Source organism: Callorhinchus milii, unplaced genomic scaffold, assembly GCF_018977255.1.
Source record: "Callorhinchus milii isolate IMCB2004 unplaced genomic scaffold, IMCB_Cmil_1.0 Scaffold23, whole genome shotgun sequence".
Taxonomy (NCBI): domain Eukaryota; kingdom Metazoa; phylum Chordata; class Chondrichthyes; order Chimaeriformes; family Callorhinchidae; genus Callorhinchus; species Callorhinchus milii.
Window position 1 is genome coordinate 8,427,117 of NW_024704764.1, and position 15,259 is coordinate 8,442,375.

Sequence of the window (15,259 nt, forward strand, 5' to 3'; positions counted from 1 at the left end):
TAGTATTTAGCCGGAGGTAAGTTATCTCTGACAGCGCCCGGCTGCTAAAAAATAAACTTTGTTTTTGCCCCAAGACTTTCCCTAAGTTGACGAAATTATCCAACACCAGGCTTCCCAGTCGCAACGATTATAATAATATTAATAATAATAATAATAATCCTTACTTTTCATCCTGTTGTCTTTCACGTTGCGGAATTTGTGATTTATAATGTGTAATAAATAATACAGGGCGGCCAAAGATATACCCTAAAGTGCAGCGAGCGACTGTGTGTTTTGAGGGCAAACAAAGTTCCCTCTCAATAGTTATTGTCTCACTCGGATCCTGACTCGCTCAGATCTCGTTTAGGAAGCAATACCAGTCCAAGTCATAATCATAGAGGAGTCCTGTAACTCAGTGGTTAGAGCACTCGCTTTGCAAGTGAGAGACCTGAGTTCAATTCCAGGCAGAGGGCGAAACCTCGGGCAAGTTTCCTTACTCCACACAGAGCCTAATAATAATCCCTCCAAAACCCAAAACAATAATAAATTGGTCATTTACAATCTACGACTGTTTGTGGGACATTGCTGTGCGCAATTGGCCGCCGCGTTCGCCCACAAATATACAGTCAATTCACTTTACAGTGTGTTCTGTGAAGCGCTTTGGGATGTCCTCCCGACGTGAAAAGCGCTATATCAAATGCAAGGATTATTATTATTATTATTATAGAACCGAGGAAACTTACAGCATGAAAGAAGACCATTCAGCCCATCGGGTCAGTGCCAACTCTTTTAATCCTTTCAGTCCCTTTTACCTCCTCTTTCCCCCATAAAATAATAATCATCATCCTTGCGTTTGTTATAGCGCCTTATCACGTCATTGAGACTCAATAAGATAATATGATACGCTTACTTTTACAAGTAATAAATAAGATAATCTAATTATAAGAATTTGTAATTGCAACGTACGATAACACAGGGTGACCAGAAAGTGGTGATATCTTCCCTATTATCTAAAACAAAATCATCATTTCTTTCAAAGCCCTATCAGACGTTGCAATGTCTTAATAAGCGTTTGAGGTCTAAGTGCTCTGAGAGTTGCTGTAATGGTATTGCGCTTAATGCGCTTCCTCTCGCTGGACGGTCACTAAAGTAGTCGATGTTTACCTGTCCACCTGTCTACCTGATAGTGCCGGTGGAGGCTGGGTCGACCGATCCGCGCGCAGCGCACAGGTGGTGTCGTCGCTTTACGGTTTCGCCGGTCCGGCATCGATTTGCCAATTATGTAAATTTCCTCTCAATTACCATTTGGGAATCGATGGGTTCCTATTGAATTGATGGCGATCAATTAATCACCCCCTGCATTACCCTGGTGATAGATGGATGATTGGTTTGGCTTCTTGTACACAATAAATAAAGCCGGATTATGGGATGTCAATACCGGTTCAGTGCTAATGGTGTGAGAGGCTATCTGTGTAATCACTGGCAGCAGCTCCGAATTGAAATGTTTAACAATAAAAAAAACTAAATCGTTCATTGTTGTTGGAACTGCCTATCCATTATGTCTCTCTCAGCAATATCGTGCCAGCGTTAAGGTTCCCATGGCTTGTGGAAGTCATTCATTTAAGGTAATGTAGACATGTATTGATCGGAATTTCGCTGAGTACTGGCACTGCGTGGAAAATTTATAATGGGTATTAATTTTACTTCTTTCACCACCCCCCCCCCCTCCCTCTCCCTCTCTCTCTCTCTCTTTCTCCTTCTCTCTCTTTGTTACTTTCTCTCTCTATCTCTTTTTGTTTCTCTCGGTTTCCTCTCTCACCCTCTCTCTCTCTCTCTCCTCTCTCTCTGTCTCTCTCCCCCTCTTCTCTTTCTTTTTCTTGCTTTCTCAATCTTCCTCTCTCTCTAACTCTCTCTCACTCTCTCGTTCCTTTTCCCACCCTCTTTCTCTCGGTCTCTCTCTTTCCCATTCTCTCTCTTCCCCCCCCCCCCTCTCCCCTCTCTCTCTCTCTCTCCCTCTCTCCGCAGTGGCTTTTCACAGTCCCACTCTGAAGATCAAGAAGGAGCCACAGAGTCCCGGCTCTGACCCCAACCTGTCCTGTTGTCACAAACAGCCTTTCCGGTACAGCAATGGGGAGCAATGCCTTTATGCCAGGTCAGTGCTGTGCGGAGTTTGCCGCAGACTCTCCCCAACGTCGGCAACTCAGAAGGTCACGGTGGTGGAGAGAGAGAGAGAGCGACGTGCACTATACACTCAAACTCCTGTTATAACACACCCGCTATACACATACAGTAACCAGAGCCCACTGATGGTTTAAGCGCCTCCAAGAAATTGGAGATTGGCTGCCGCGTTTCGCCCGCAAAACACACGGTCGATTCACTATACAGTCTATATAGAAGTCTGTGAAGCGCTTTGAGACGTCTTGAAGACGTGATAAGGGACCGGATGCCAAACACAAGGATTATCATTATTATTAACAATAATAATAATATTATTAACGATAATAATAAAGGACAGACCCGATATTATCATAAGGAACAAAATATAACGCCCCCCCCCCCCCCTCCAGAACGTAGCTAGTTAAAGTATCTTAAGCATTAAATATCTTAAGCGTGATAGATTTCTAGAGGATAGAGGGATTAAGGGATAAGGCGGGCAGATGGAGTTAGGTTAGAAGATCAGCCATGATCTTATTGAATGGCGGTGGAAGGGCTCGAGGGGCCGAATGGCCGACTCCGGCTCCTAATTCCTACGTTCCTCTCTTGAGAAAAGTTGCATCCATTCACGTGTAAAGTGGCAGCGTTGTTGGTCTGGCCGACCCGTCGCTGAGAACCGTCAAGAGATGCCAGCGACAACAACTTGCTTTTATATAATAATAATAATAATAATCCTGGCATTTGATATAGCGCTTTTCACGTCGGGAGGACGTCCCAAAGCGCTTCACAGAACACACTGTAAAGTGAATTGACTGTATATTTGTGGGCGAACGCGGCGGCCAATTGCGCACAGCAATGTCCCACAAACAGTCGTAGATTGAAAATGACCAATTTATTATTGGTTTCGATTTTGGAGGGATTATTATATACATTATATATATATATATATATATATTATATATAGGGCCCCTCAAGCAGGAGGGTTAACCTCCCGTTAATCTGTAATAACGTAACAATAATCATCATCGCAAGGTTTAATTTTGACCCAAATATGAGCTCTCTTTTTTTGTATTAACTGGTTGCTTCTTTCCTGCCTTCAAGTGTGTCAGTGGGGCGATGGGTTGACCTGGGGGGTAATATTGCTTTAAAAACAAGGGGAATGTGACGAAGGAAATGCGCGCGAACAATGACTGACCTTCGGACGGGTTAGGGACGATCGTGACTTATTTTCCTACCCCCCGCTGCCCCCCCCCCCCCCCTTCCCTCCTCCAGCTCCGTCCGTGCGGGTTTATAAATAATTCCTGAATGTTTTTTCCTGAGGAAATCTGGGATATTTCTGGTGTCGACGCCAGCGACGGTGAACTGTTTTGCTGCTGATGAGGTCGTTGACACGACTTCTTCTGAGCAGGAATGTCGCTATTTTTAGCCGTTCGGCCGACGCTGTTTGGTGGGGGTGGGGGGAGAGGAGGGGGTGGGGTGGGGGTGGAGGGGGGGAGGCGGGTGCTTAAGTATAGAAACGGCGTGAGGAGGATGGTCGGGGCAGCTGGGACGGATGACGTGTTTCAGTCAGGCCCACTAACTTACGGAACTCCCTGCCTCTATCACTCCGCCTCGCGCCCCACTTTATCTGTCTTTGAATCCTCCCTGAAGACTTAACTCCTCGGCTCTGCCCAGGATCACTTCCCCCTTTCCCCCCCTACACTCCCCCCCCCCCCCCACCCAATCCCCTCCTCCTCGTCTCCCTCGCTCCAGCCTCTCTACTGTGTAGCGTTCAGAGTCGCGGTCCATTTAATACAACTCATGCAAAGTCTGAGCTACGCGGAACTCGCATAAGTCGTATCGTCTATGACTTAGGTCAAGTTGTGTATAAGTCGGACTTTATCCGACGTAACGACTACACAAGTATCGTGCTGACTGGTGACCTTAAGACAAGGTTTCTGTTGCGTGTGTATCCCGGGCTTATTAAAGCGATGGTAGCTCATGCTTTCCATCACCAGGACCGTATCTCACGTTTTCGTTTCCTTTCCCCCAGTGCCTACGAGAAGAAACCACAAGTGGGAATCCACTCCCCCCTCCCGGGGACCCCTTCCAACCCCCCCTTACAGCAGGTCTGCAATAAGCCCGGCCTCGACTCCAGACATGACCAAGGCTTCATGAACCTCCAATCAACCCACCAGCCCATGCCCAATGTCAGATTCCCAATGGAACACAGGTACTCACTCGTTACTCAGTCCTTCCTCAGTCGTGGGATGAGAGGGTGTGTGGGGGGGGAACATCGACTAGAGGTTGAAAGCAGGAAGAGAAGGTGGGATTTGGGGAGAGTGCCTGAGAATGTGGGCATCTTGGCTGAAGGCTTGGCCACCGATGGTGGGACAGAGAGGTTGAGGAACGAGCAAAAGATTTGGTTGGTCTCTTTTTCCGCGAAATATTTCACCGCCTATTTCACCCTCTCCCTTTCCTCCCCCCACCCACCCCGACAACCACACAGGTCGCAGTTTCGACAACAGTCCGTGGAAATGTGTCGTCCCTTCCCCTCCTCCCAAGGCTTGAACAGGGAGGGGGTCTCAGGGTATCAGAGGCAGATGTCAGAGCCTTGCTTGCCCTACCCACCACAAGGCTACAAGCAGGAATACCACGACCCTGTGTATGAGGAGAGGAACCCAGTCAACAACACCGGGGATCATCGCTTCTCACACACCATGGTCATCAAGCAGGAGCCCCCGGATTATGCCTACGACCCAGGTAAGTGACCCAGATTGCACGTCCGCTCCACCATCGGCAGCCGTACCTTCAGCCATTACACCCTGAGAAACTCTGCAACTCTCTCCCTCGATCCCTCCGCCTCCCTCCCTCCCGCCCTCCCTCCCTCCCCACCTTCAAAACCCGCCTGAAGACCTTCCCTTTTCGATCGTGCTTACGGTCACCTCCCCCTCCCACACCCCCCCCCGCCCCCCCGCCCTTCAACACCCCTCTCCCCTTGGCTCGTCGTCAGACTCCCCGCCACTGCACCGTGAAGCGTTCTGCGAGAAGGTTGTCGTAAGGTGGTCCCTGACTTCCGATGTCTCCACACACACACACAGACACACACACACACACACACGTGCTCTTAAAAGCTCCCCCTCTCCCCCAGCCCCCCCCCCACCCCCCGCCATATTGCTGTGCGTGTTTAAAGTTGTGTGTGTTTGTAAGTGTGTGAAAGTGATGTGCAATGTGGTTGCTGTGCATTTGCTTCTGCAGGTTAATCTCTCTCGTCCACCTCCTGCCAGATAATGGGAGCTCCCTCCTCCCTCCATCGCTCCCTCCCTCCTTCCCTCCCACGCGACAGCCCCTCCGTCGCATTTCATGCGGCCCCCGGGGCTGCGGGAGTGGGAGCGCGAGCGAAAAAAAAACCAACACGCACACACACGCGCACACACACGCACACACACACACACGGCTTGCTTTTCTGTGAATGGAGGAGTCAGCGTTTCATTCACAAAAAAAAAAACCCCGGGGGCTTGAGAGGTTAGAATTCCCAGCTGGAGTGAACTCCGGTGTCAGGTTTCACTAGACGCTTCCTCTCCGAGGGCACGTGACACCGACAGGGTTAGAGGGGAAAACTTGCCCAAGTGAACCAGCGATGGCGGTTCCTTGCAGCCACCGCTAAAGACAGCCAGATGTTCGGGAACTTTAGACCGACTGAGCCCCTGCGTTTTTTTTTTCCTCCCCTCCCAACTCTTAAAGGCACGCCCCCCTCCTCCCACCGCGATCCACAAACCTCCCGGGCTCGGTTGGGGCAGGGGGAGAGCGGGCAAATAGGACTGAGCGGTTTGCTCTCTCTCTCTCTCTCTGTCTCAAAGCCCAAAAGCCCCAGGTCACAGCGCAATACATTTGTAGAGCGGTCCTCTCAGGTCGGGAGGATGTACCGAGGAGCTGGACACAGTCGGGGATTTGGACCCTAACGGGGCTTGGGGTAAGGGGAGGGTGGAGGGACAGGGAGGGTGAGGGGTAAGAGGGTGGCGGAAGGCACGGCCGAAGAGGAGGAGGGCTGCTTCTTGGGAGGTGCCTCGAAGGAGGGCGTGGTGGGGAAAGGATAAGGGAATTGGACTGGAGTCTAGTAGGGGAACAAGCCCACAAAAGCACTTCCCCCCCAGTAATACACGCACACACACACTCACATAGACACACATACACTCACTCACACACACACTCACACACCTTGGACCTTGACACTCACTCGCACCCCAAAATACACACTCCCACTATATATACACACGCGCGCGAGCGCGCCTTTATACACGCGCCCTCGAAAACAAAGGGAAAACGCTCCTGAGAAACTCGTGAAACAGCCTAAGTTCATACCCGACGTATAGAGAGAGGAAACCAGGGGCCGGGCCTGGAACCCGAGAGCATTTGTTGATCTGGGCGTGTGGCTAGCGAGCCGCGTAATTACACAGCACCGGGGGAGGGTGGGTGGGAGGGTGGTGGGTGGGTGGTGGGTGGGGTGGGGGTGTGGGCTGGGTATCCAATCACCACAACACGCACACTCGCTCTTGTCATTCCCCTTCAGGTCAGTTCCATGATTTGTGGTCGTTCCCATTCGGCTGCGGAAAGAGAGAAATCTCTCGCAAATCTCCTCCTGCTCCTCCAGGGGAATTTCCTTTCGTCCTGACCTTTGCATTGAATACATTTCCTTATAAGGTCCCAGTTTAATGAGACGCATCCACCGTTTATAGACGGGAGACATCCTTTGAACTATCCCAATAGCCAGGTTAACTCCTTCAGAGGCTCGGTGACTGAGCTCGGCCCCAGAGACGGGTTTAATAGTATTAAAGCCTCATCGCGTCTTCGAGACGTCTCAAAGCGCCTCACGGGATACACTGCGAAGCGAATTTTGTGGGCCAAAGGTTTCGTGTTCGTTGCCCTGTTGTGTTCACTGGTCAAATAGATTCTCACTGTTGTCGCGCTCTCTCTCTCTCTCTCTCTCTCTCCCGTCCAGATGTCCCAGGCTGTCCTTCTATCTACATGCCCAATGAAGGTTACCCAGCCCCGTGCAGCAACCCCGAAGGTAAAAAAAAAAAATCATTGGCGAATAATAATAAGCATAATAATAATAATAATCGTCTACGTCGTCGTCATAATAATCCTTGCAATTTGACCCGGCGCCTTATCACGTCTTCCAGACGTCTCAAAGCGCTTCACAGAATGCGCCGTAAAGTGAATGTGACCGTATTTATTTTTTTGGAGGGGGCGAAACGAGGCATTATAATAGAATCTTACAGTACAAGGGGGAGGACATTCGGGGTGCGGGGGGGGGGTGGGGCGCGGGGAGAAAACCGTGTTATTCTCTGCGACTCTTTAGTCACTGAGGCTCCCCCTCTCTCTCTCTCGGAATAACTAGCGGAGGGCTGGGATGAATCCCGAGGTTCTGTCTGGCGGACCTTCATGAGGCATGGACTTTCCCCGATGGTCCTATTCCCGGAGAGAAAGTGGGGGGGGGGGTTTATTCCGCTAAAACTCAGCTGACAATCCTCCATTAATTGATTAGTCAGCGAATCTCAGAGGGGAGGGGCGGAAATCGCTCATCCGGTCCGTGCTGGTGATTCACAGGAAACTTTGGCCATCGCCTATTAGTCTTAACGCGCTTCAGATGATGGTTGAGCGAGGGAGCCTTACATCCGTACAGAAATCTCTGCACAAGAGAGAACGAGGGAGATGGGAAGAGAGGGAGGGAGGGTGAGTGGCTTGGTTTGGGTGGGTGGGTGGGTGGGAGGGGGTCAGGCTCCTGCGAGGAAGCAGAGATGAAAGGAATAGATTTATCAATATAATAACGGGGATTTCGAAACATCAATCAGCAATAGAGAAGATTATTACTACCGGATAAATCACTGAGTCAAACATGATCTCATCCCCCAATTCTGACATTGCTTGAAGCAATCCTCAGCCTTGCTCTCGCCCCTCCGCGCCCACACACACCCCCCCCCCCCATCCCCCTCGCCCCATCGTGCTGCTATGCCAGTACCGGATGACTTTCAGCTGACTGACGGGCTTTAAGGATCGAGCGGAGGGATGATTGATCGGCGCGAGCCGCTGGAATGACATAAAGCATGAGGCGATCAATAACTCTGCTTCTTTGTGTCCCAGGCTTTTCGTACGAGAAGCAGCTCAGATCGTATTGCGACGATGCCTCCGTGGTTCCTGACAAGTTCGAAGGTGAGGAGGAACTAAATGAACTCCGCGCCCGGGGCCCGGGGTCTGGTTTGCGTTCCTCCCGCCCGAAAAACAAACAAACCGAAAGCAGCAACTGTTCCCCTTTAACGGTCCCGGCGCCATTTAAATCCGCCCGGATTTCAAAATAATAATCCCGCCAAAAAAAACTCCGCCCGCCGCCCGCGGTAACACATCGCAGTAAAGGGAGAGGGGGGGCAAGGCGGAGGGAGAGACGGGGGCAAGGCGGAGGGAGAGAGGTGGGGGCAAGGCGGAGGGAGAGGGGGGGGGCAAGGCGGAGGGAGAGAAGGGGCCAAGGCGGAGGCAGAGAGGGGGGCAAGGCGGAGGGAGAGGGGGGCAAGACGGAGGGAGAGAGGGGGGCAAGACGGAGAGAGAGGGGGGGCAAGGCGGAGGGAGAGAGGGGTGGCAAGGTAGAGGGAGGGGGAGGGGGGCAAGCGGAGAGGGGCCAGTGCTCCCTGATAATGCACAGGTGTTGCACTGGAGTGTCAGCCTCGACAATAAACAAGTCCTGGAGTGTGCGCCGGGTGTGGGACGCGTCGCACTGACTGTCGACCAAGCCTCTGAAGGGGTGAGGTGGACTTCCTCCGCGGAGTCCAGCAGCTCGGAGGGGTCAGAGCCCTCGCCTCGCAAGGGGACCCGGCTGGAAACATTGCCCTTCAACGTGCGCGCACCCACTCGGATGGGGCTGTGGGGGAACCAGCCCCCAGCGACGATAGTTTATTCGAACGTCAATTGAATGGCTTCCAGATCCGAGAGCGTATCAATTGAAGTGTGAACGGAACTACTGCGTTGCGTCATCTCCAAGTTTGTTTCCAACACTCGGGTGGGGAGGGGGGTGGGGGGGGTTTCTCTGTGTCCAAAACTATGATGGAAAGCTTCCTCGGACATCCTGCCAAAACTCTCTGAACCCGAGCTCGATTTACCAGCGGCAAATAGCAAGGGTTGGCCGCGGTTGGCTGCTTAACGGGCCGGGATACAGCAAGAGGGGGGGGGGGGTTGTTTTTTTTTTGTTAATTCGATTAAAAATCGGAGATTCATTCCAAAAAAAATGAGAAAACAAAACAAAACCCTGTTACGTTTGTAACTTACCGAAGGCGCAGGGAGAAGCGGTGCCCGGGGAAATTTCCCACGTGTCGGTGGAGCACGTATGTGGAAATCTACGTTAGAATGACAGTCCTGGGGTTTGAGCCGGCGCCTTAATCGCTCGCGTCTTCCGAGACGTCTCAAGGGCGCTTCGCGGGGGTAGCTGTGAAGTGAACCGACTGTGTGTTTCGCGGTATGGAGACGGTGGCGGGTTTCCGTGAGTGCGTGGGTGGCCGGTCAGTGTGGGGCAATGGGGTGGGAGGGTTGCGGTGGGGGGGCGATTGCTGTCTTGGTACGTTTGCCAAATGATAGCGCGCGCGGCGGGAGGTGGACTACGGGCACGTTTCGCCCACAGAGCGCACAGTCGCTTCCGCCTTACTTCGCGAAATAAATCCTGCGAAGGGCTTTGAGACGCCTCGGCCGCGTGAGAAGGCGCCGTGCCAAACGCGAGCGTTGGTGTCGTCAGCGTTACCATCGTGATTATCGCTCGTGTCTCCACAGGTGACATCAAACAGGAGCTGGGGGTGTACCGGGAGGGGCCCCTGTACCAGCGACGGGGATCTCTGCAGCTCTGGCAGTTCCTGGTCGCTCTCCTCGATGACCCGGCCAACTCTAATTTCATCGCCTGGACAGGACGGGGCATGGAATTCAAGCTCGTGGAGCCGGAGGAGGTGAGAGGGAGGCGTGTGTGTCTGTGCGGGTGTGTGTGTGTGTGTGGGTGGGGGGGCGCGGGTGGCGGGGGTTGGGGGGGCAATGGGGATGAGAGGCTGGCAGGAACCCAGTGACCTGGACTGGCGTATGCCTGACACCGGCAGGACGTCGACGACGACGCCAACAACTTATTACCGTCAACCTTGCATATTATTATTATTATTATTATTCGTCTATGTCTTATCTCGCCCTCGAAACGCACACTGCGCTGTGGCGTGTCGGAGAGACTGTGCGTGAGAGAGAGAGAGAGAGACGGTGAGAGTGGGAGAGAGGGAGAGAATGTGAGAGAGGGACAGTGAGAGACACAGACAGAGAGAGAGAGACACACACACACACAGACACACACGCAAGTACACGCGCTCACACGCGCGCAAAGAGAGACGCGAGAGAGAATATTTCTCCGCCCACACAACCCCCCGCCCCCCCCCGTTTCCCCCTTCCCCCGCCCCACACAACACGACATCCCGCGCGGGGCTTGATTTACTCGTGGCCGGGACTATGATGGGCCGTTTGCTGGAGGCAGTTTGCGCGAGTTACGGGGACGCTCGGCGTTTAAGTCGCACTGCGATCTGGCGGATAATGTTCAATAAAAGCTGTAATTTAGTGGTTAGAGCACTCGCTTTGTAAGTGAGAGGCCTGAGTTCAATCCCCGGCAGGTCAGGGGAAAACCTTGGGCAAGTTTCCTTACTCCACACAGAGCCTAATAACAATCCCTCCAAAACCAAAAACAATAATAAATTGGTCATTTTCAATCTACGACACTTTGTGGGACATTGCTGTGCGCAATTGGCTGCCGCGTTCGCCCACAAATATACAGTCAATTCACTTTACAGTGTGTTCTGTGAAGCGCTTTGGGACGTCCTCCCGACGTGAAAAGCGCTATATCAAATGCAAGGATTATTAGTATTATTAATTGATTCATTTCCCTCGGCCCTAAGCGGCGTATAACGAATCCATTGGAATCCGCTTCTGGCTCTCTCTCTCTCTCTCTCTCTCGCTCGCTCTCGGCAGCGGGGGTCGATTTCACCGGGGCGTGAAGCCGCGCACATGAACTAAACCGTCACCGAGCCCAGTCCGACTGCTTCCCGGGTTGCCAGACTGTTGGGGTTTGTCGGGGGGGGGGGGGGGGTGTTTCTCTCTCGGAGGGGAAACGGGATTCGCCTGCTTTAATAACGTTATTTTTCTGCGTTCGTCGAATCCATTTATCTCGCCCTCGAAACACACACCGCGCTGATGTGCGTCAGAGAGACTGCGTGTGAGTGAGAGAGAGAGAGAGAGAGAGACGGTGAGAGGGTCTTCAGAAGTTTACGGGTTCGAGCCCACATCGGGACTTTCGAGTTCAGCGTCGAGGCTGACGTTAAAGCGCTCCGGGGGGGCGCCGGCGCGCGTAAAGGGGCTGTACGTGTGCGCGAATTGTTGTTGAACCCTCTCCCCCCACCTCGTCTACAAAATACGCAGTCGAGTCGCTTTACAGTGGACGATTCGAGACGTCTCGAAGAAGCAGATGAGGCGCGACATCGAACAGAAGTTTCACGGTTTCCGCTCACTCTCTCTCACTCTCTCTCTGTGTCGTCAGGTTGCCCGACTTTGGGGAATGCAGAAGAACAGACCGGCCATGAACTACGATAAGCTGAGCCGTTCGCTGCGCTACTATTACGAGAAAGGAATCATGCAGAAGGTCAGTGTTAACCCGGTTCGAGCTTATGGTCTCCGTAGCATAATGGCGGACGTTTCTTTATCGTTTTTAACCTTTAAATCTATCTAAAAAATGTATTTAATTAGTAAAGAAAACACGCTTTACGGTGTGTGCCCTGCGAAGGGCTTTGGGACGTCTCGACGGCGTGAGACGGCGCTTTATCGAAGGCGAGGATTGTTATCATCATTATTATTATTATCATCGTCATGTACTGTATCCCGTGATGTTATTTCCTCGAAAGAGAAAAGGCAACTAATAATCCGCGTTCGAAGGAACCAACATTTCCTGCTCGCCCCGTCTCCCCTGTGGCCGCCCCGCCCCCCCCCCACCCCATGGCTTTTGTCTACGGCCATTTGGTTTGCGCCCAGGACTCGGAATCGCTCCGTGGGGTTGGCGAGACCCCAATTGGTGACGGCGGAAAAGCCCTCGCCCACACCTCCCACCCACCCAACCCCACCCCACCCCCGCTGGTTTTTACTGGGCGCTGTTTTTTCCACCCCACCCCCACCCCCTGCAGGTGGCCGGCGAGCGATACGTGTACAAGTTCGTGTGCGAGCCAGAAGCCCTGTTCTCGCTGGCGTTCCCCGACAACCAGCGGCCGCTGTTGAAGTCGGAGTTTGACCGCCACGTGAACGAAGAAGACACGGTGCCCTTGTCCCACCTGGACCAGAGCGCCCCCTACAGGCCAGACCACAGTCGCGGCGGGGGCGGCGGCGGCTCCCAGCACTACACCAAAGGCTTCATGTAGGGATGGGGGTGGGCGGGCGGGCGGGTGGGTGGGGGCGGGTATGGTCGGGGGGGGGGGAGCCCACAGAGTGGTTGCTAACAGGGGGGCTGGTTGCTGAATGGAGGTGGTTGCTTGAGCAGGCCTCAACGTTTGGGCCCCCGCCCCCCCCCCCCCTCTCTCTCTCTCTCTCTCTCTCTCCCTCGTTCTCAATCTCTCACTCTCTCTCTCTCTCTCCGGGTTTGCACTGCGGTTAGAAACTTGTTAGTCGTTGCTTCTGATTTAACTATTATCAATTCAAGTGGGGATTATAAAGTCACTGTGTATATGGTTTTACAACTCTCTTGGTTTTCCGTGTGTTTGTTTCTTAGTCACTCCCTTTTACGCACCCACTCGCACGCTTACGCACGTGCCCGTATATACATTGAGTCTCGAGTGAGCACACACACACACACACACATCCACACACACACTCGCACGCGTGTATATATATTACAGTCTAAACCCATCTTCAATAGGCATCTGGGCCAAAGTTGCCCTACAAACACGCACACCACTCATTATTTCCGACGAGTATACTCCAGGTGTGCATTCACACGTGTGCACGCACACTTGCTCACACACACCCACCCTCACACGCCCGACCGATCGCAAAAGGTTTGGGTAGAGCTGTACTCGCCCCTTATCTCTCTCTCGCGCCGATCGTGTAGAGCTACGTGCGGAGAGAGGATTTTGTTTGCGTTGGGTAGTGGGCGTCTGACACGTGCGGAAACCCATCACTGCGTTCAAAGTGTATTCCGAACCACACGGAGAATCCCGTACATTCCCACCTACACGCGGATTATATATATATCTATATAAAATATAGATATATATATACACCCACTGAACCAATCTGAGTCAGCGTCACAGAGGGAACGCTCTGACTTTCTCACTACGGGGGGTACTAGGTATGAGCCACGACTTGCATTGCATGTAGCTCCCCTCACACAGGGTAGAGTCCCAGAGGAGTATTGGGGGCTCTATTCTCGTACACCCTCCTCCCCTCTTCTCTCTCCTTCCCTCCCTCCCCCCAACTGATCAAATGACCCTCACCGTCAAACGATGTCTTGGCACTGCCGCGGGCAAGGTATTCGAGTGAGTTGCTCACCAGCGCACATTGGGGAGGGCTGCACTGATGGAGGTGCCGTCCATCAGATGAGGATGTGTCCTGCTCGGGGTGGGGGGGGGAGGGGGGGGGTGGGCATTAAAAGAACTGGGTCGCTGTTGCAAAAGAGAAGGCTCGCTGACAAGTGTCCTGGTCAACGTTCTCCTAATCACCGTGGGAGAACGCCGCTGGGCGCACTCGGCTGCTGCGTTTCGCCCGCAAAACACGCAGTCACTCCACTTGACGCCGGGAAGCGCTTCGAGACGTCGCGAGGACCCGACCAGGCGCTGTGTCTTAAGCGCGAGGATCAGTATCGCGAATAACACGATCCCCACGTCGTGCGCCTGATGACCGGAGCCATTAAGTCGGGAGAATTTATTATTATCATAACTTAATTCTCCGCCTGCAATATCATTATCGTAACCCCGGAGCCTTCACTTGATGCTCGCGACGACTGGCGGGAGGCAGAGCACTTTGGAAATGGAACAGTTCCGGAAGTATTTGCTGCCCGTAAATCATACGTATGGCAGACTTATGATGCGTTAGTTGCTGCAGTCAAATGTTTCTTCGTAAATCAGCCGGGATAAGTTCAGACAAAGCCCCGGCCTGTGTCTGAAGGGAATCGCTGGATAAATAAGCTATCTGTCATCACTTCATTATTCTCCAGGCAAATGCCATTTCCTCCGCACCGTGTCCTGACATGAAGGAGCTCGTCTCTTAAAGGTGCAACCTCCTTCCCCCCCCCATCTCCCTCTCCCTCCCTCCCTCCCTTACCCCCAAAGTGCTGGACGGTCAGGGATCTGGAACCCGAGCTGGGGGTTGGGATCAGGAGGTGGGTGGAGGGCAGGGAGGGAGAGGAGGGGGGGGGGGCGTAGTAGGGTGACCGATGGCGCAGTCGAAGAGGAGGGTGTACAATTATATCAGATTACATATTATATTATGTAAGGAAAATTAGTAGCTTGAGGCTGGAGGAGGGAGACGGGATGGATGGGCTTCCAGAGAGTGAGCCGGGGGAGGGGGGGGAGAGAGAGAGGGGCACAACAGCTGAAATGGCCTGAAGGACAGAGCCAGAGCGTCCGACACCCGATCGAATAGCTTTTCCGCTCCGTACAGGGCCTTTCCCAGCAGGAGGACGTCGGAAAGGCGCTTCGCGGGATTGCACCCGTTTTATTTCACCGTTAGGTCGAGCGCCAGTTTTGCGCCACCAGTGGGAACTCCATGTTCTCATCGCTAACTGCAAATCCCAAATAGGAATGATCCTTTGCCATCGACGCTGAGCTTCATCGTGTCCAAAACGGTCAAGAGTTTCACCCCACAAAACATACAGTCACCGCGCCAAAGTTTCGCCCCACAAAACATACGGCCGCTGCACTTTTACAGCGCGTCCCGCGAAGCGCTTTGAGACGTCTCGAAGACGCGATCGGGCGCCGTGTCAACCGTGAGGATTATTGTTGTTGTCATTCGCTTCACGTCTGTCCAGTGGGGCATTTGCTGTTTGCAGTTTGGTTGCCCACATTCGCCTATGAATCCTGTGAAGTGGTACGAGACTTCAAAGGCG

General features: G+C 52.9%; 1 protein-coding gene across 1 annotated transcript in view; it reads left to right on the top strand.

Moving 5' to 3' along the window:
- etv4 (ETS variant transcription factor 4) overlaps positions 1–12,578 on the top strand; it is a 28,858-nt gene extending 16,280 nt beyond the window's left edge. Inside the window, exons 6-13 of the mRNA XM_042343345.1 lie at positions 2,005–2,131; positions 4,166–4,345; positions 4,622–4,875; positions 7,112–7,180; positions 8,257–8,325; positions 9,925–10,094; positions 11,711–11,812; positions 12,348–12,578. Coding sequence (XP_042199279.1) covers positions 2,005–2,131; positions 4,166–4,345; positions 4,622–4,875; positions 7,112–7,180; positions 8,257–8,325; positions 9,925–10,094; positions 11,711–11,812; positions 12,348–12,578 — 1,202 coding nt within the window. The remainder of the gene's footprint in view (positions 1–2,004; positions 2,132–4,165; positions 4,346–4,621; positions 4,876–7,111; positions 7,181–8,256; positions 8,326–9,924; positions 10,095–11,710; positions 11,813–12,347) is intronic.
- Positions 12,579–15,259: the final 2,681 nt, after the last annotated feature.